The 20,466-nt window shown below is 48.4% G+C and overlaps 1 protein-coding gene across 3 annotated transcripts in view; it reads left to right on the forward strand.

Annotated features, from left to right (window-relative positions):
- The window catches only part of Atp6v0a4 (ATPase H+ transporting V0 subunit a4), a 77,786-nt gene that overhangs the window by 39,793 nt on the left and 17,527 nt on the right, over nucleotides 1-20,466 (forward strand). For all 3 annotated transcript variants that reach the window (XM_051174638.1, XM_051174641.1, XM_051174639.1), the window contains exons 7-13: nucleotides 190-316; nucleotides 2,878-2,960; nucleotides 3,698-3,791; nucleotides 5,894-6,106; nucleotides 10,474-10,624; nucleotides 15,140-15,279; nucleotides 17,492-17,649. In XM_051174638.1, coding sequence (XP_051030595.1) covers nucleotides 190-316; nucleotides 2,878-2,960; nucleotides 3,698-3,791; nucleotides 5,894-6,106; nucleotides 10,474-10,624; nucleotides 15,140-15,279; nucleotides 17,492-17,649 — 966 coding nt within the window. The remainder of the gene's footprint in view (nucleotides 1-189; nucleotides 317-2,877; nucleotides 2,961-3,697; nucleotides 3,792-5,893; nucleotides 6,107-10,473; nucleotides 10,625-15,139; nucleotides 15,280-17,491; nucleotides 17,650-20,466) is intronic.

Raw genomic sequence — 20,466 nt, forward strand, 5'->3', positions numbered from 1 at the left:
ATAGTGGGGGTCTTTCATAATGGTATAGTATAGATAGAATTGCAATGATTAAGGACACAGAGTATCGAAGAAAACAGACAATCCAACAAAATTTGGGCAGGTTGGAGCTGGGCCGTGAAGTTTGTGAGCAGTCCCCATCATCCCTCCTACAGGCCCTGGCCCTCAGTGGTGTCTCTTCCTACCATGTAGGTTCACGGCCGGCGTGATCCACAGGGAGAGGATGGCTTCCTTCGAGAGGCTGCTGTGGAGAGTTTGTCGGGGAAACGTGTACCTGAAGTTCAGTGAGATGGAAACACTTCTGGAGGACCCCTTGACGGTGGGTGGCTCAGGCCGGCAGAAAGGGCTCTGTGAAGACACCTCATTCACAACCTGCTAATACCTGTGTCCTCCCTCGCCGCCTCTCTTCCCCCTTTCCCCGTCTTACGTCTTATTTCATCCCCTCTCCCTCCCACCTTTTAAGCTTAGTACATTTGAAGGGTCCGTCTAAGGACCAGTTTTTCATGGCCCTTCATAATTGGTTCATTCCTCAAGTGTGTGTGGCATCTTGTTTCTAGAGACTTACTATATAAATACCATGAGTGGCAAAGCTATTTTCACCACACACGGTCCCAGAACCATGGAGTCTGTTTCTCAAGTGTGTGTGTGTGTGTGTGTGTGTGTGTGTACACAGGTTGCAGAGTCACCTGGGATGGGGCTGGGGTGGAGCCTGAGGGCTACAGCTCTTTAGCCTCCTCGATGAAGTTGATAGGATAGATGGACAGCAGCTGCCCACAGCCCACAGGCATCCAGCGAGAAGGTTCTTCCCGGGAGGCTACACACTTGTTGCTGTTAATTCCATAAGCTAATTGCTTTCCTCCGCCCTTCTAATTAATGTTTAAACCCACGTATCCCTTCACTCCCAGAAGCCAAAAGTCTGTAATCTTCCAGATTAGATGCTCAAAACATTAATCTTAAATTTCATTTGATTTAAAAAAAAAAAGAGCCATAATTGAAGTAAAAAGAAAACAAAAAAATAAATACAGTTATCTGGGGAAGAGAAGCCAGGGTTTTCCCAGGCTTACACACTGGGTGTGGGTTGTGCTGGCCCCAGGGTGAGAAACTCGACTCAATAATTTGTGGTAGTGGGGGACAATGTTCATGCGCTTTCCTGTGATTGACTGTTAAAATGTTCAAAAAACTCTTCAGTAAGTATACCAGTATATTTTAACTATCTTCTTGAAGTGCTTTTCTCTAACTATAGGCAGTTACAATTTTATATGGAAGTGATTTTTCTGCTTTTTTGTTAAATAACACAATTTCTACCCATAATCCTACCTATGCATTCTTTAGTCCTTCTTGTTCGTGTGTGATTTTGTTTTATTTTTGTTTCTGATAAAGTCTCATGTATCCTAGACTGGCTTTGAATTGTCCATGTGGCAGAGGCAGGCCTTGAAGTGCTGATCTTCTGTCTGTGGTGCCCAAGTATTGGGATCACAGGCAAAGGCCAACCAACCATGCCCGGTTTCTGTGGTTATTTTAAATTGTGACATTGAATTGTCACTTTACAATCAAGTTTTGACATGTGGGCATCTTGGTGGGAGAGATTATTCATATAGAGAATGTCTGGAGAAAGATGATCATGGATGTGTGGCAGGTGCCGGAAGCCAGAATGGATCCCTGGTTCTAGCGGATCTAGATGTGTAAAGCAGATGTTTCCAGCAATCCTGAAATGTCCCTATCCTGTTTCTATGATCATGTCTACCCATTTTGCTGTGAGGGATATCAATGATGCTCTGGACATTTGTTTCCAATGACCCTACCTAGCACCTGCATCTCTGCTCCTGAATTTGGTGGTGGTAGTAGTTTGGAGACGATGTATCCCCGGTCTGGCTTTAACTCAATACCTTCTTCCTCATCTTCTTTGCCCTGGGATTATACACAAGGATTTTTACTTCCTAGTGAATTAGTTCTATAATATGAACCCAAGAAATATAGGCTTTCTGGCTTGAAGGGTGTGTGACATTTTCCTGACACTTTCTGGACCTGACAAGTGGCTTCTCTCTGAGGTGGCACCTGATTCTGGGACCCCGAGTGCTATGCGATGAATTGATGGGGTTGTAGCCTTCAACAGCATGTTTTATAGTTTTCCCTCACCCCTCAAATGAAAATGAAAACCAACAACAAACAGATGGTACTGCTTCAGATCATGACTTGCCTCTTCACAAATAAGTTGTTTTTTTGCGTTTCTGAGGATTAAATGCAAGGCTGGGCACTAGCTGGGTAAGTGCTCAGGCTCTGAGCTACTTCTAGCCTGAAACATAGTTTAAGCAGTGGCTTTTGTTTTTGTTTTTGTTTCTTTGTTCCTTTGTTTTAAGACAGGGTCCCATTGCTTAGTCCTGACTGGCCTGAAACTTATGACATTCACCTGGCCTCTGTGTTCCTCAGAGTGCTGGGATTAAAGGCGTGTGCCACCACACCCAGCCTAAGTGGTGTTCGTGTTCGTAAGGGCACCTTGTCAGTAGCTGTGAGTCAAACCTTAGTCATAGCTGTCCCTTTGAGTGTCAAAGATAGACTTATTTGGGACATGCCGATGTTTACAGCTGCTTTGGATGCCCAGGCTAGCCGATGCTGCTCTGAACCCTGAAATATCCTAGCCCCTCTTGGGGTTGTTTCCTTAGCTGTGAGCGTGCTCTCCCCTGTGGGGGTTAGAGCAGACTCCAAAGCCCAGCTGTGGCCTTCACCATGTAGAAAGTAGTGCAGCTGTTACTTTGAGGCCTTCTGTTTTTATAGGTTGTGTTCTGCCAGGGTATAGCTCAGTGGGAGAGTGTTTGCTCCAGGGTTCCATCCCCATCCCTGGAAAAGGAAGGCAGGAAAATAATCTTTCCCTTGATATTCCAGAAAGAAGAAATTAAAAAGAATATATTCATCATATTTTATCAAGGAGAACAGCTCAGGCTGAAAATCAAGAAGATCTGTGATGGGTGAGAGACTGTCACGCTCTGTCATGATGGTTGGGTTGGGAGTGGGTAAAAAGCTCTGCCCTGCAGAATGACACGTCCCCTTTGAGGACCACTAGGATTTTAGAATAACTTTCTGAAGGCCTTTTAAGATGATGCTGGAAATGCAGCTGACTATCAATAGTTGTGAGACTATGAACAGGGAGAAGGGAACTAAGGAGTTATAAACGTGACACAAAGTAGAAACAGCCAGTTTCAGGTTATATCTTGTTCTGCTCTTGCTGTTGAATGGGCAGACTCCGGCTGGAGCTGGAGCGTGGTGGGAGGGCCCTTGCCTGATGTGTTAGAGGCCCTGGGTTCGATTCATTAGCACTGAAAAACAATTAGTGGAAAAGGAGAAAGTGATCACCATGGCTCAGCTCTTTCTGTAGAAGGATCTTAATTTTACCTGTGCATGTTCATTCCTTCGAGTGCATGTATGAGTTTTGTCTTGGGGGATTGAGCCCAGGACCTCAACTCATGTTGGGAAGCACTGTTCCATTGAGGTAGACCCTAAGTTGGCCTTACTTCCCTCTGTAGAAGCTTTGAGATTGCAATGCTTTTGCCACCTTCTAAATGCTGGGATTATAGGCTAGAGGTATACTGTGCCCAGCTGTTCTGAATCATTTTCTGATGACTGCACGGGCATGGCCTGGTAGGAAAGGGGTTTTTAGAAGCCTTTCTGTAGTAACTCGTGTATCCTTTCAATGTGTTAAACACAGGTTTCGTGCTACCATCTACCCCTGCCCAGAGCCTGCAGCTGAGCGCACAGAGATGCTGGCCAGTGTCAATGTGAGGCTGGAAGACTTAATCACCGTGAGTGAGGGCTTCAGGCCGGGAGCTGATGGGGGCCCTGCCCTCTCCTTGTGAGTCCTGTCCCCAGGGCCCTGCCTGGAATGTTTGCCTTGCGATTCTGGTTAGAACTGCAGCAGATTGCACAATTAGAGTGCAGTGCTCAGAGAGCCGGAGCGGACAATTCTGCATGCCTGTCACACGCTCAGTTTAGAAGGGACCACAGCCCCAGTTCACCTGGAGGCGTCCGCCCTAATCTGATGAAAGGAGTCCTTCATGGCCAGACTTTGCCGATGAGTCTGCAACCCCACTCATCAGCCAACCCAAGTGGAGCAACCAGTTTGGCCTTACTGAATTGTTGTGCCCAGTCCAGTTTCTCCTTGTGAATGCTTGAGGCATCCCAGATACACTTCCTTGGAAAGGTCTGTCATCATCCCCGGCGACACCACGTGTGTCTGGGGTTAGAGCACGCTTGAATGGCGGCAGCATGGAAAATGGTGGTTGAGGTCGGCGGGGCCTCGATCTGATGGTGTGTTCTACACAGTGCTCTGCAGCCCACTCGGGGCCCTCGATCTGATGGTATATTCTACACAGTGCTCTGTAGCCCACTCTCTCAAGCAGTGTAGTTATGGCTGTTGAGCTCTTGAAACACAAGGGACTCTTTGGTTGCTATTTAAATTTTACACGCGCACGTGTACACACACACACACACACACACAATGTGTTTATCTGTGTGCACCGTTGCATGTGCTCCCCAGTTAGGTAGGCTCACTGGCCAGCAGGCCCCAGGAATCTGGTCTCTACCTCCTCAGACCAGGCTGGCCTTGAACTCAGAGAGATCCACTTGCCTCTGCCTCCCCAGTGCTGGGATTAAAGGCGTGCGCAACCACCATCGATCGGCAAGTATCTGCTACTTTTAAGTGAGTTCTGGGAATTGAACTCACGTTGGCATTGCAAGGCAGGAGCAGAGACCATTGCCCAGGCCACTACTTAAGTTTTATTAAATTTCGATTCCAAAAGCTGCACATGGCTCCTGGATAGGCTAGTACAACTTAAATCTTCGGTGTATAGGTTTAGAAAGTAGGTTTTATTTATTCATTTTTGAGACTTGGTCTTGCTGCGTAGCCCTAGGTAGGTTGCTGTTTTTACACAATCCAGGCTTGTCTTGAACTCATGTCAACTCCTAAGTGCTGGAGTTACAGGTGTACGCCACAACATCGGCCGTGTGTGTTTAAAAAGCCTTTGGCTAGCAGACACCTTTACTGCCCCAGAATGTCTCTATTCCATGCTAGCCACTGTCACAGCAGCTCTTTCCTTAGGGTGATCCCTCTTTATGCAAATGCTGTGTGATGTGGCCCTCGGGGATGCAGTGCGTGTAGTGCAGTGTGACTTGGGCAGCTGTGTTCAGGGATCTGGGGAAGTTCTGACAGACTGACAGACCCTGACAGACTGACAGACCCACTTCCCCCTTCTGTTCCCTCATGGCCAAGGATGAATCTGAGGCTCCCTCCAGTGTCTGGCAGCTCCTTCTGGCGGTGTGTAAGGCAAGAAACAGGCTTGCATAGGCATGGGCTCCAATGGCTGAATCCACCCTCAATTCCTATATACTGGGATTCTAGGATTCAATCCCGCCTGTGAGCAGGACCTTTTTTTAATCGTGTGTGTGTGTGTGTGTGTGTGTGTGTGTGTGTGTGTGTGTGTGAGATGGCTTGTGAGGAGTGCACTGAGTTCTTGTGAGCTTTGTTGTAAGGTTAATGAACGTATATCCGTGTCAAGGTGATCTTACGCACCTCAGGCCGGGTCGCATTAGACACTCAAGACACTTGTGCAGGCCTGTTGATTTTACAGCTCTTACGTTCATGATCTGTCTTTTATAACAGCTACAATAGCCATATGAAAGGTGACTGGAAAAGATGACCCCATTTTATTTGTCAAAACAGGGACTGTAATTCTATCAACTAAATTTTATAAGCACCATGAGGAGAAAGGTCTGTGTTCATAGGGTCTAACCTTGGGTTCTTTCCAGGGCAGGGAAGCCACTGTGGCAGATGATCCCCCATTTTTGCCATCGAGTCAAGTACCCCCATGAATGCTCATCGTTTTCTCTGCTTTTGTTTTTTGCCCAGGTCATTACCCAGACAGAGTCTCACCGACAGCGCCTACTGCAGGAAGCAGCCACCAGCTGGCACTCCTGGGTCATCAAAGTGCAGAAGATGAAGGCGGTCTACCACGTCCTGAACATGTGCAATATCGATGTCACTCAGCAGTGCATCATCGCCGAGATCTGGTTCCCCGTGGCAGACACCAGAAACATCAAGAAGGCCCTGGAGCAAGGCATGGTGAGCGGCTGGGGTGGCTGGGGCGGCTGGGGATGGGAGGCAAAGCACATCCGGCCTCCCCAGCCTGTTCATCTTGCTTGGGGTTGTGAACTGAGCGCACTAAAAAAGTGAGTCTGTGTTTCACATACTTAGCCTCAAACTCTATGTAACGGAAGATGAACTTAAACTTTATTTTTTGAGACAGGGTTTCTCTGTGTGGTCCTGGCTGTCTTGGAACTCACTCTGTAGATCAGGCCAGCCTTGAACTCATAGAGATCCTCCTGCCTTTGTGTCCAGAGAGCTGGGGTTTAAAGTGTGTGCCACCACTACCTGGCTGACCTTGAACTTCTGACTCCAGGCATGCATCACTACACCTGATTTATCCAGTGCTGGGGGCTGAACCCAGAACTCACAGCGTGCTAGGCAGGTATTAGACTATGTCCCCGTCCTTGTACCTTTGATTCTTAACTAGGTCCTAAGGCACAGAAGAGAAACTGCCTTCTCTTGTTCCTTCAGCAATTGAAAAACTGTCACTATTTCTTTGTGATACTCATCTTCAGTGGGGACATTTGAGCGCTCATGAGCTACATTCCACCAGCTGCAGTGATAGTTTTCACACGTCATAAACGGAAGGCTTTTACACACTACTACAGAATATAATATACAGCTTTTCCGGGGAGGGAATATAAACTTTACATAGGTTACCATATTAGAATCTATAACAATGTAAGCTATATAATACTAATATCTCACGATCATTAAAATAATTTACAAGAAAGATAGGCTAATCTACCTATATCCCATCTAAAACCATGCCTTTCCCAACCATACCCTATCCCTGTCTTAGGTGCCGCCTGTCACCTTACAGCGGCACAGGCTAGCTAGAGAGACAAAACACCCAAGCCCTTGTACCAGGGGCTCAAAGCACACGTGGTTCAGCATGCCAGCTGCAGCCCCAAGTGTATGCAGTGTTTAGTTACCTCCTCGCTCATCTGCCACACTTTCACTGGGCACAGTTGATTCAGAGTCCCTGGGTGGATGCGGCCCTGCCCCAGTAGACTTTCTAGAAGGATAGAGGAGCCGCACATGCCCCTGAGCCTGTGCTGGCTGGCTGCTGTCAGTGGTGGGTGAGGGGAATGAGGGGCATCATGGGAGAGGAGCTGGTCTGACCTCTCTGATGAAAGAGTGAGCCCCAGCCCACAGAGTGCCGGGAGCTGACGTTTGGTTCTGGAGAGGCAAGAAAAGTCACAGTGCCATCTAAGCCCGGGCAGGGAGATGCCTCATCCCAGGCAAAGCCGTGTAGGCCAGAGTGAACCACAAAAAATGGGAATGGGCTCTGTGGTGGCGAGAGGGCGGGGTGACTGGTTCCTGCTGGGGAGTTATGCACTTGCTTGGACTTTCAGGGTGGTGACCCCACTGGGTGGAGGGAAGGTGGTCTGACCGGTAGGGGTCTAGCTGGGAAGACTTCCTGCTAGGCAGGTGGCCCATCTGGTAAGAGGAGGGGACTCTGGCAGCTGTTGCCAGGCAAGCCCCTGAGCAGGTGGCAATCAGAGCAGATGCTGTCCAGGGCCCTGGGGACTGTGAGGTAGAGCTCTAAGGGTCTGAAGGCAGAGCGTGTAGTGAAAATGGCCAAGGAGGTGGGAGCTGCCCACATTCCCGAGGAGGGAACCCTAGGCACAGAGGACATGGTAAATCGGAGGCCCAGGACGTCAGTGCAGAGGGGGTTTTTGTCACTCAAGCTTTCCCAAGCTCACAGAAGGGGCATCTTTAAAATTATGCATTTTGCTCAGATGGGCCGAGCAGGGGTGTTTTCTGGAGGCGTCGAGAAGCAGAGTGCTCAGTGAGCAGGGAAGGGGCAGGGCGGGGGCAGGGTAGGAGTAGGGAGAAGTGGGTAGGGCAGGTGTAAGATGGATTGGGAAAGATCCTGAGGTCCTCAGAACAGTGTAAGAGGAGGAATAAAACATTTATTGTATTTAACTCTGTGTGTGTGTGGTGTGGTGTATGTGTGTGGGGTGTGTGTGTGGTGTGGTGTGTGTGTGTGTGTGTGTGTGGTGTGTGTGGTGTGGTGTGTGTGGTGTGGTGTGTGTGTGTGTGTGTGGTGTGTGTGTGTGTGTGGTGTGGTGTGTGTGTGTGTGGTGTGTGTGTGTGGTGTGTGTGTGGTGTGTGTGTGTGTGTGTGTGGTGTGGTGTGGTGTGTGTGTGTGGTGTGTGTGTGTGGTGTGTGTGTGTGGTGTGGTGTGTGTGGTGTGGTGTGTGTGTGTGTGGTGTGTGTGTGTGGTGTGTGTGTGTGTGTGTGTGTGGTGTGTGTGTGTGTGTGTGTGTGGTGTGTGTGGTGTGGTGTGTGTGTGTGTGGTGTGTGTGTGTGTGGTGTGTGTGTGTGTGGTGTGTGTGTGTGTGTGTGTGTGTGTGTGTGTGTGTGTGTGTGTGTGTGTGTGTGTGTGTGTGTGTGTGTGTGTGTGGTGTGTGTGGTATGGTGTGGTGTGTGTGGTGTGGTGTGTGTATGTGGTGTGGTGTGTGTGCGTGAGCGTGCGTGTGGAGATTGAGAACAACTTGTCTGAGTGGATTCTCTCCTGCCACCATGTTCAGTCCAGGAATTGCACTCAGGTGGCAGACATCCTTCCCTCCTGAGCCAGTTTAGCAGTGAGGGGCACAATTTTATTCTATGCCAGAGTGGCCCTGTCCTGCCTGTGCTTCAGAAGCATTTTCACTGCAGACGGGGAGAGCCGGGCCATAGGGAGGTCGTGCCACACCACTGGGGAAGGAATTGGACTGACGATACAGCACAGTGTGGGGGACACGCTTATATCCCCCCATACTCGAGAAGCAGAAACAGAAGGATCTGAAGTTCAAGGTCACCCTTGAGGAATAGTATTTCAAGGACAGCCCTGGGATACAGGAGACCCTCCCTGTCTTCATGTCTTCCTGGGCCAGGCTTCCTACACGGCTGGCTAGAGCAGTTTTTTCAACTCCCTGGAATGTCTGTCACAGGTGCTTCCCCAGACAGGAGAGGGAGGCAGAAGGAAGTGTGAAGATAGACCAGGCGTTGGGTACTGTCGCCATCATCCGCGGTCCTTCCCCTGCGTCCTGCTGGCCATGTGTCAGATGCCATGGGGTGCGGACAGGAAGGAGAGGCGGCTTTGGACATTGCTGCTAAGGATGGGGTTCCTGTTCCCCTTAACAATACAGTGGGAACTCCTCCACTTGCTTTCTGACCTGGAACAGTTTCTTAGCCCTGCTGTGTCTGCTTCCTCATGTCTAAACTGGGGTTTGTCTTGAGGTCTGCCTCAGGTGAACTGAGACTAACTCTAACGATGCCTTTAGTTGGTAGAGCCCACTGAGGGCACCTCTGCCGGTCACTGAGGGCTTGGGCAAATGGAGGAGGTGGCTTTTGTGGTCTTGGTCTCCATGAGGAGTAAGTTGTGAAGGTGTCGACGGAGGGTTAAGTCAACCTCGTAAGGAAGCCGTTAGTGACACTAACGTGTTTGACTTCACTCTTTAGACTGTGCGAAGTCTTTGAAGAACAAGCCCTTTGGTTTGTTTTAGTCTAGACATGACTGAGCAGGGTGGGTGGGTTAACAGAAGGGATCTCGGCTGGGGAAGGTGGTGAGGCCTGGCTAGGGTTCAGGAGGGAAAAGTTTTGAGCTGGAATGGAGGCTCTGGGAAGAGGCAGAGGGCAGGAGGACCTGGCAGCGGCAAGTTGGGGATTCTGCTGTAGGAGTGGGGGTTCTAGAGCTGCTGAGTCAGGGAAACCTATCCAGCAGTTGCACAAGAGATGTGGGACAGGGTTGGTGCTGCTTGAAAGATGAGGATGAGTTAGCAACATGGCTGAGCTCTGAAGAGAGGAGGAAGAATAGAGAGCCTAGAGGTGTGTGTGTGTGTGTGTGTGTGTGTGAGTGTGTACTGGAGGAGTGTGTGTGTGAGTGTGGTGGGTGAGTGTGAGCATGTATGTGTAATGTGTGTGGTTGTGAGTGTGTAAGTGTGTGTGTGTGGTGTGTGAGCAAGTGTGTAGTGTGTGTGTGGTGTGAGCATGTGTGGTGTGTGTGTATGAGTGTGTGGTATGTGTGTCTGTGGTGAGTGTGAGTGTCTGTGGTGAGTGTGTGTGTGAGTGTCTCTGTGTGAGAGTGTGTGTGTGTGTGGTGTGTCTGTGGTGAGTGTGTGTGTGTGTGTGTGTGTGTGGTGGGGGTGGAGGACGGCCAGAGAACCAGGTCAGTCTCTGCCCTTTGATACACTCATGTAAGAGATAGTCGGTAAGTATTGAGACACATGTGCCTTTCAGAGATGGGGTCATGGGTCTCAGGGAGGTCAAGAGATGTCCCGAGTTCATGTCCAGACCTGTGGGCCAGCACTGAGCTGTCATGCACACAAATCAGTCACCTGCTCTCTCTGCAGGAACTCAGTGGCTCCTCCATGGTCCCCATCATGACAGAAGTGGAAACTAAGTCAGACCCTCCCACCTTCAACAGGACTAATAAATTCACAGCTGGCTTCCAGAACATTGTCGATGCATATGGTGTGGGTAGCTACAGAGAGATGAACCCAGGTAAGGCTCTGATGTCACACAATGAGGTAGCACAAAACTGAAAATTACTAGGTGTGCCTTTCAGTATTCGGGAGGTGAGTCGAATTGCACCATGGCATTCTGTGACCTCATTTGGTTTCCTGATGCTGTGTTCTCGTTGTAAATGCTCATTCACAGAAGATGCACTTTTTTGTTCTCACCCTTCATTGAGTATGTTTTTGTTTAGTGTCAGGTTCCCATTGGCAGCCTTGAACTCATGATCCCCGTTTTTCTGTCCCCTGAGCACTGAGTGTACAAATCACTGTGTGATAACCACATCTGACTCTTAAATGGCAGCCAACCCTAGCTTTCATTTTCTTCTCCAAGTCAGCCAAGGCCCTTAGCGTCTTTACGATCCTGAAGTTACTGTGTGAGAAAGACAAGGATGCACAGGACTCTGGGGATCAGAAGACTAGATCCTGCCTTGTCCTGTGTGGCCATGATGGCCTGGTTGGTAAAACAGGGGTAGACCAGATGTTCCATAGCAGTTCTGCAGCCTGAGTCTTCTCTAACTTGACCAGTAATTCGGGGCTTCGGCTGGTCATGATGTCTGTGAGTAACAGCTGGTGCTGTGCCTGTGTGGGAGACAGAGCAAATATGGTATTGAAAAGGGCATAGCAGTCAGACACGGTCCTGTGCTTAGCCACTTTCCCAACACTGGCTAAAAACCTCCATGAGCAGCTTTGGGGAGGTGGGATTCTATGAGTACTTCCCATTGCTGTCATAAATGCCCTGACCAAAGGAAACTTAGGGAAGCAAGAGTTTATTTCAGTCCATGGTTCCAGAGGAAGAGTGTATCATGCATGGCAGCAGGCAGAGTAGGCATGGCAGTAGGAACAGGAAGCTTGGGGGAACCACATTTCACCTGCACACAGGAAACAGAAAGAGACCAGGAATTGGGGCAAGGCTATATAATCTAATGCCCATGCCCCGGTGACAATACTCCTCCCATCCTTCTATAATCTTCCCAAAAAAATAGTACCGCCAACGGGTGACCCAATGCTCAAAAATGTGAGCCTGTGGGGGACGTTAGTCCTTCAGACCCCCACAGGGAGGAAGATTTATCTTGGCTCACGGCTTTAGAGTGCTCAGTCCAAGGTTGCTTGGTCCTTGGGCAGAGCATCATGGCTGTAGAAGCATGCTGGGAAAGGGTAGCATGGGAAGGGATCAGGGGCACAGTAGGAGTCTTACCTTAGTTTGATTTTTTTATGGCTGTGATAAACACTGTGACGGAAAGCCACCTTGGGAAGAAAGGATTGATTTCAGTTTATGGTTGTAGCTCATCATGAAGGGATTGAAGCAGGAATTGAAGCAGAGGCTCCTTACTGCCTTGCCCCTCATGGCTTGTTCAGCTTACTTTCTTATACATCAGGGTGATACCGGTGGTCAGGGCCTTCTCAAGTGAAAGACCTGTATAACAAGAACTTTGAGTCTTTAAAGAAAGAAATTGAAGAAGATACCAGAAAATGGAAAGATCTGCCGTAGGTAGGATCAACATAGTAAAAATGGCAATCCCTGTCAATGCAATCCCCATCAAAATCCCAGCACAATTCTTCACAGACCTTGAAAGGACAATACTCAACTTTATATGGGAAAACAAAAGTCCCAGGATAGCCAAAACAGTTCTGTCCAATAAAGAGACTTCCGGGGGCATCACCATCTCTAACTTCAAGCTCTACTATAGAGCTATAGTAATAAACAGCTTGGTATTGTCACAAAAACAGACAGGTAGACCAATGGAATAGAATCAAAGACCCTGATATTAACCCATACACCTACAAACACCTGATTTTTGGCAAAGAAGTTAAAAGTATCTTCAAATAGTGCTGGCATAACAGGATACTGGTGTGTAGAAGACTGCAGATAGATCCATATCTATCTCCATGCACAAAACTTAAGTCCAAATGGATCAAAGACCTCAACATAAATCCAGCCACACTGAACCTCTTGGAAAAGAAAGTGGGAGGTACCCTTGAAGGAATTGGTACAGGAGGCTGCTTCCTGAACAAAACACTAGAAGCACAGACATTGAGACCTACAATTAATAAATGGGACCTCCTGAAACTGAGAAGCTTCTGTAAGGCAAAGGACACAGTCGACAAGACCAAATAGCAGCCCACAGACTGGGAAAACATCTTCACCAACCCCATATCTGACAGAGGCCTGATCTCCAAAATATATAAAGAACTCAATAAGCTAGTCAGCAAAACACCAAATAATTTAATTAAAAATTGGGGTACAGAACTAAACAGAAATTTCAATAGAGGAATCTAAAATGGCTGAAAGACACTTAAGAAAATGCTCAACATCCTTAGCTATCAGGGAAATGCAAATCAAAACAACTCTGAGATACCATCTTACTCCTGTCAGAATGGCTAAAATTAGAAACACTAATGATGACTTATGCTGAAGAGGATGTGGAGAAAGGGGAACACTCCTCCACTGCTGGTGGGAGTGCAAACTTGTATAGCCATGTTGAAGATCAGTATGGCAGCTCCTCAGGAAAATGGGAATTGGTCTACCTCAAGATCCAGCAATGCCACTCTTAGGTATATACCCAAAAGATGCACATTCATATAAGGACATCTGTTCAACTATGTTCATAGCAGCATTATTTGTAATAGCCAGAACCCTGGGGCTGGAGAGATGGCTCAGCCGTTAAAGGCTAGGCTCACAACCAAAAATAGCCAGAACCTGGAATCAACCTAGATGGCCCTCAACCAAATAATGGATACAGAAAATGTGGTGCATGTACACAGTAGAGTACTATTCAGCAGGAAAAAAAAAAAAAACAATGGAATCTTGAAATTCGAAGGCAAATGGAGGTAACCCAGGCCCAGAAAGACAAACATGGTATGCACTCACTCACATACAGACATACAGCAAAGATTTACCAGAATACAATCCATACCTCCAAAGAAGCTAGGAAACAAGAGACATACATGGTCCCCCAGTGAAGGGGAAAGGGACAAGAGGCCCTGAACAAATTGGGAGCATGGGGGCGGGGAGGAGAGAGGAAGAAAGTAGGAGGAAGAGGAGGGGGAGGAGGGGGAGGAGAACATGAGGGATCAGGAAGACTGAGTGGAGTGGGGAGATGATTAGAGGAGAGCAAGAAAAGAGACACACCACTAGAGGGAGCCGTTACAGGGTTAAAGAGAAATCTGGCACTGGGGAAATGTCCAGAGATCTACAAGGATGACCCCAACTAGGAATCTGAGCAATAGTGGTGGAGAGGCTACCTGAAATGCCCTTCCCCGATAATAAAAATGATGACTACCTTATATGCCATCCTAGAGCCTTCATCTAGTAGCTGATGGAAGCAGAAGCAGACACCCACAGCTAAGCACTGAGCCAAACTCCTAGAATCCAGTTTCAGACAGGGAGGAGTGATAAGTAAAGGGGTCAAGACCATGCTGGGAAAACTCACAGAAACTGCTGACCTGACAAGCGGGAGCTCATGGACCCCAGTCTGACAGCTGGGGAACCAGCTTGGGACCAAACCAGGGCCCTTGAATGTGGGTGTCAGCCAGGAGGACTGGGCAGTCTATGGGGCCTCTGGCAGTGGAACCAGGATGTATCCCCAGTGCACATTCCTCATGGAGGGATACTCCCTTAGCCTAGAGACATCGGGGCGGGTCTAGGCCCTACTTCAAATGACTTAACAGATTTTGATGATCTCTCATGGAAGGCCTCGCCCTCCCTGGGGAGTGGATGGGGGGGGTCAGTGGGGAGCATGGAAGGGTGGGAGGGAGAGGTAAAATAAGAAAATATATTAAATAATAATGTAAAAATCCTAGGGAGAAAAAAAGGAGAAAATGCCCTGCAGACTTGGCCTGATAGCCAATCTGATGGAGGCTTTTTCTTCCCAGAGTGAGTCTAGTGTCAAGTTGCCAAAACTCTAGCTAGCACAAGTCCCAACCAGTGACCTACTTCCTCAAACGAATGCGGATCCAGTCTATGATGGGAGAGCCGATGCTGAAGGCCAGCTCAGGGATTGTCCCCTGCAGATGCCCCAGACCACAGCCTTCCAGTTACCCATCCCTTTTCACCCCTTCCCAACGCCACCAGCGTATGAATCCATCAGAGGACTCATTCGGTGGTTAGGCCAGAGCTCTCAGGATCTCATCCTTTCTGGGAATGCCTTCACAGAAGAAACACCCAGAGGTACTTCACCGATCCAGTCCAGCAAGCAGTCAAAATCAACCATTACAAATGCCATCTGCATTAGTGACCGTGGGAAGCTTGAAGCTTGAGTCACCTGTATAAGACTCCCGACTCCAATCCTGGCATAAAGTGAGATAGAATCTGCTCTTGGGGGTAGCTCGGGCACGTGGGAACCATGTCAGTATTGCATTGCATTGTGTGGAGGTGTTGGGAAAGATAATCCGGAAGGCTTGTGGGAACCTGCCAGCTGCTGGAGGGGCCTCTCCTGACTGATCTTGGTTGGGGGGATGGGGACCCACTCAGGGGCCTCAGATGTGAATGTCACCCCTACAGCTCCCTACACTATCATCACCTTCCCCTTCCTGTTTGCTGTGATGTTTGGAGACTGTGGCCACGGAATGGTGATGCTGATGGCAGCCCTGTGGATGGTCGTGAATGAGAAGCATTTGCTGGCTCAGAAGAGTACCAATGAGGTGGGTGGTCAGCCAGTGTTCCTAGAGGGGAAACGCTAAGATGTGCATGTGAGGCGTTTGTGGTGCTGGCTAGCGCCTTTCATTCTAACATTTGGGAGGAAGAGACAGGAAGATCTCCGTGAGTTCGCGGCCAGTCTGGCCTGCATAGTGAGTTCCAGGGAGCAGCGAGACCTTGTCTTAAACAAAAAACAAAAGCAAAAAAACTCACAACCACCTGTGACTCTAGCTCCAGGGGACCCAACTCCCTCTTCTGACCTCCTTAGACATCTGAACACATGTGGCCTAAACATAAGAACCTTTTAAAAATGCGTGATTGTCACCATAAAGAATAACATGGTTTTGTGAAAAACAAGGAAAAGATACAAAGTCTTTGATTTTAGTCCCAGCACTCTGGAGGCAGAGGCAGGTGGATCTCTGAGTTCAAGGCCAGTCTGGTCTCCATAGCCCAGGACAGCCAGGGCTACATAGAGAAACCTTGTTTCAAAAAAATCAGTAGCCTAATTCAACATAAAGCTTTTGAAGAAGGCGGCTTGCTGCAGTAAGTTTATCAGCTCTGTTGGCATTTTGTCTGTGGCAAAACAAGACATTGGGTTTTGGCTTTGGCTAACTTTTTTTTTTTTAAGATAGCCTCATGTATCCCAGCCTGGTTTCAAACTCACTTTGTAGCCAAGGTTAACCTTTCATTTCTGAGCCTCCCGTCTCTACCTCTGGAAGCTTGGATTACAGGCATGCACTGTTTGCCAGGTCTGTGTTGCACAGGAGATTATGCGTGCTGGGCAAGCTCAAAGCACTGGTTTTTGTTGTTTGGAGGTATTGAGAAAGAAGCCCAGGAACTTGTGTGTGCTAAGCAAGGGTTCTACCACCACTATACCTCAATCCCCCGTTATTATTATTATTATTATTATTATTATTATTATTATTATTATTAATTTTAATTTTGAGACAGAATCTCACTATTAAAGTCAACTGGGTCTCAAACTCACAAGAGATCTGCTTGCTTCTGCCTCTGGAGTGCTGGAATTAAACTTAGCCTTCTCTTAATTTTTAAAAAAACCTTCTTTACTCTGATTATAAAAATAAAACCTATTAATTGTAGAACTTAGTTTGGACGATAGTCCAGCTACCTAGAGAAAGATGATGACGAATGCTTTTGAATATAATTCCATTTTGTGTGTTTGTGCTTATCTACAGATATTACTTTTCAAAAATTGCCATCAAGAAGTACACATCATTTGTAGCCTCCTTTAAAACCTATCTTAAAATACCATGAATCTTTGTTTATGGCAGGCTCTTTTTTTTTTTTTTTTTTTTTTTTTTTTTTTAAGAAACCCCAAGGGTTCCTGGATATTGGGGGCTCATGCTTCACTTGGAGTCTCTCTGCCATTGGCACAGTCCCCTTGGACTTTTTGAAGGTAGAAAGAAGCCCATGGGAACCTGTGCAGGTTGGAGTTTGTCTGCCAGTCAGTTAATGGCAGATAGGCTCATGGTAATACACTCGACAGAGTGGAAACATGCCTTTAGCCATGTTCCAGACTGTAAGATGGCTGTAGTCCTTTGGCACAGGCTGGATTGGTAGAGCGAGTACCATGACATCATTGTGAGTTAATCATAAGCAAGGTCAGTCTTGTGACCAATTCAGTCTTCCATGGCAAGCTTTTAACAGGTGTCATTTTCTATGGAAGACATTTAAAGTTGCAAAGGGACACGTCAGCAGTTCTTAGGGTGAACAACACCCTTGGAGTGAATGATACCCAAATCTAGCATCTTTAGAATGAGTGGTACCCATATCCAGCATCCCTGGAAACTGCTTTCCTCTAGGAGATGTGGCAGACAGAAGCCTAGCTCTGAAGACAAAGCTCCTAGTGAATCAGATCTGACCTGGGACAGTGGGACAGAGGTCAGCTCAGGCTTCTCTCCCGGAGGGAGGGAGGTACAGGAGACTACAGCCGGTTTCCAGTCCCTTTCTTAGCAGACAAGGCCTCTGCATGCACAGCAGTCCATTATTGAAAGAACATAAGGCTTACAGATTTGCTTGCACAGTGGAGGGATTCTCTGACTGACCTATATAAGCTCAGGACCACCCCGACATGGGGGAATATGATGTCTGCAAGATCATGCTATCTCTCCACGCACTACTGATGCTGGAGATGTCACTCTCTCCTCCTACATCTCTTCACTGACACTCAACTCACCCTTTGTTTTCCTGGGCCAGATCTGGAACACCTTCTTCAATGGGCGTTATCTGATCCTACTCATGGGCATCTTCTCCATCTACACCGGCTTGATCTACAATGACTGCTTCTCCAAATCTTTTAACATCTTTGGGTCCTCTTGGAGCGTCCAGCCTATGTTCAGAAATGGCACATGGAAGTAAGTTCATAGACTGCCAGGGCTTGCTTGTTGGCTATCCAAAGACCTCAGTGACTACTCCTACAGCTGGGAGAGTTTACACCAGGCTCTGATCACAGATCCCCCTGAAATCTCACCCAGTACTGCAGTTTTTAAAAAGATTTATTAGTGCTTTACATGCATACATGTTTTACCTACATGTATGTATGTGTACCATCTGTGAATAGCAGAGGTCAGAAGAGGACATTGGCTCCCTTGGAGCTGTAGTTAGTTTTTCTGAGCTTTGTTTGGTTGCTGGGAATTGAACTTGGGTCCTTTGCAAGAGCAGCAAATGCTCTTAACTGTCAAGCCAGCTGTCCAGCCCCAATAATGCAGTTTTATGTTGTGTGCAGGATTCTGTACCACTTTGCCAGCCACTCACCTGGTTATTGTATTGCAGAGAGACAGCTTCCCAGAAGAGGGTGAGGTTGGCAGTGCACTTTGTCCTTGTGTGGGGATGGCGGGAGACTGAAGTCACCAATCAGATGGGAGTTGGGTCAAGCCTTTCCTTATAAGGGGCTGGCACAGATGATGTCTATGGAGATCCTCACTTCTGGTGTTCCAGGCCCCATACCCTGCAGAGGGATGTTTTCTTAGGCTGCTCAGAAAGCCGGAGTTCAATTAAGAGCAAAGAGGAGGTTGAGAGCTTGCACGGGCAGCTTCCCGCATTTGCTTGTGGCTGACGGGGTCGGGGCGGGGCGGGGGGGGGGGGGACGGGGATGGACGGACGGACACACAGCTAGTTGGATGGAAGACAGCCTGAAGCTCTCTAGTGCCACAGCCACATCTCCCATGTACTGTCTCCAGCTGTTTCAGCTGCTAATCAGACTGGAAGGGCAACATTTCAGGGGTGTGAGTGTGGGGGGGAGGGAGGGAGGGGTTCAGAGTTTGAGAAAGACAGAAACAGTGTAGTTACAGCCTCATTTCCAGTCCTGACTCTCCTCCTCTTCCTCTTCCTGTCATGGAAGTACTATTCCCTCCCTCCCTCTCTCCCTCCTTTTTTTTTTTTTTTTTTTTTTTTTTTGAGACAAGCTCTCACTACATAGCCCTGGCCCTGAACTTTTAGAGCTCCATCTGCTCGTGCCTCACTGTGCCCAGTCTATGACACTTCTGTTTAAGGAAATCCAAGGGTTTTATCTGTCCACTCAAGTCTGTAGAGGACTTGAGAGAGACAGAGACAGACAGAGAGACAGACAGACAGAGAGACAGACAGACAGAGAGACAGAGAGACGGACAGAGAGACAGAGAGACGGACAGAGAGACAGAGAGACGGACAGAGAGACAGAGAGACGGACAGAGAGACAGAGAGACGGACAGAGAGACAGAGAGACGGACAGAGAGACAGACAGACGGACAGAGAGACAGAGAGACGGACAGAGAGACAGAGAGACGGACAGAGAGACAGAGAGACGGACAGAGAGACAGAGAGACGGACAGAGAGACAGAGAGACGGACAGAGAGACAGAGAGACGGACAGAGAGACAGACGGACAGAGAGACAGAGAAAAGCAAGCCGTCTCATGGGAAGACAGCGTGAGGGACCTTTCTTCAGGGCGCTTCATTTGCTGGCATTGCTGGAAGGCTTAAATGAGCTTTCTGGAGGAGACGGAAGGTGTTTTGTTTTTTAGTGAGAGGACTGCAAATCCGGTCCTGGTACAAGAAAGTGGACCACTCTGACTTCATCCCCAGCCGGGTGGTGACAGATTTTAGCTGGAATGTGGAGGTTCTGACAGATCTCATTTGGCTTTTCTGGAAGGCCCGAGTTCCTGGGGGCAGAACATGGCGGTGATAGAGTAATGAAGGGGAGGGAGGGCTAAGACAGAAACTGCAGCATGGCTGCCCCTTATAATGATGGGCATCTGCAGAGACGCCTAGAACTTAGTTTCAATTGTATCAAAGCAGCATGCTTTCCCAAAACTACATGACATTTCGTTCCCCCTGTAGAGTGAGTGGGCTTGTCGCTCTGCAGACGTGGGGACATGTACATGTCTTTAATGTGCCTTAATGCACCTGTACATGGCCTTTCCAGCTGCAGGCTCTCCCTGGAGGCAGGTGCACAGTGCCCAGCATGCCCCAGTGTTGAGTGTTCAGATAGCTTAAAGCAGAACCGTGTTCTGGTGAGGTGGGGAAGTTGTGGTCCGTCATCACAGAGGGGAAGTACCCTCAGGCTGAGTTTGTTTCCCAGGGAGAGTCTGGGCCCTGGGCCTGCTTCCTCCGGCATTTGATGGTGTTTTTCTGGAGACTTCCTATGGTCAGTGGGGTTGGCTGTATGGCCCAATAAGGAAGGCAGCACACTAGTGGCCCAAGTAGGCTTCCTGGTGTCCCAAGCCACTCCCCGAGGCCATGGCCCAGCGGTGCAGTGCAGGGAGAACGCTTTTCTGGGCATCTGACCACAGTGGTTTGTGTTCTGTTCTTTAGTTCAAACACATATTTTCTGGCCAGTAAAATAAAATAGGGCTGGGAACATTTTTACCTGGTAAAAGTGCTTGCCGTCCCAACAAGGGGACCCAAATCCAGATCCCCAGCATCTACTTAGAAGCTGGGCAGGGCGGCACATATTTGTAAGCTAGGCACGGAGGGACGGGACGCTAAGGCTGACACATCCATGATGCTCACTGGATAGCCAGACCAAGTTTTTAATCCCCCCCTTTTGGGGGGGGGAATTGAGTTTTACAGAGATCAAGGCCTATGTGTAAAATGTCCATCTGGCCTTCAGGACCACCCTCAGGACTGGCCCAGGTGTCTCATGACTCGGCCCCTCTCTAACCTTCCTCCTCCTCTGTCCATTCCCCTCAGCCCT

Source organism: Phodopus roborovskii, unplaced genomic scaffold (assembly GCF_943737965.1).
Source record: "Phodopus roborovskii unplaced genomic scaffold, PHOROB, whole genome shotgun sequence".
NCBI classification, from domain to species: Eukaryota; Metazoa; Chordata; class Mammalia; order Rodentia; family Cricetidae; genus Phodopus; species Phodopus roborovskii.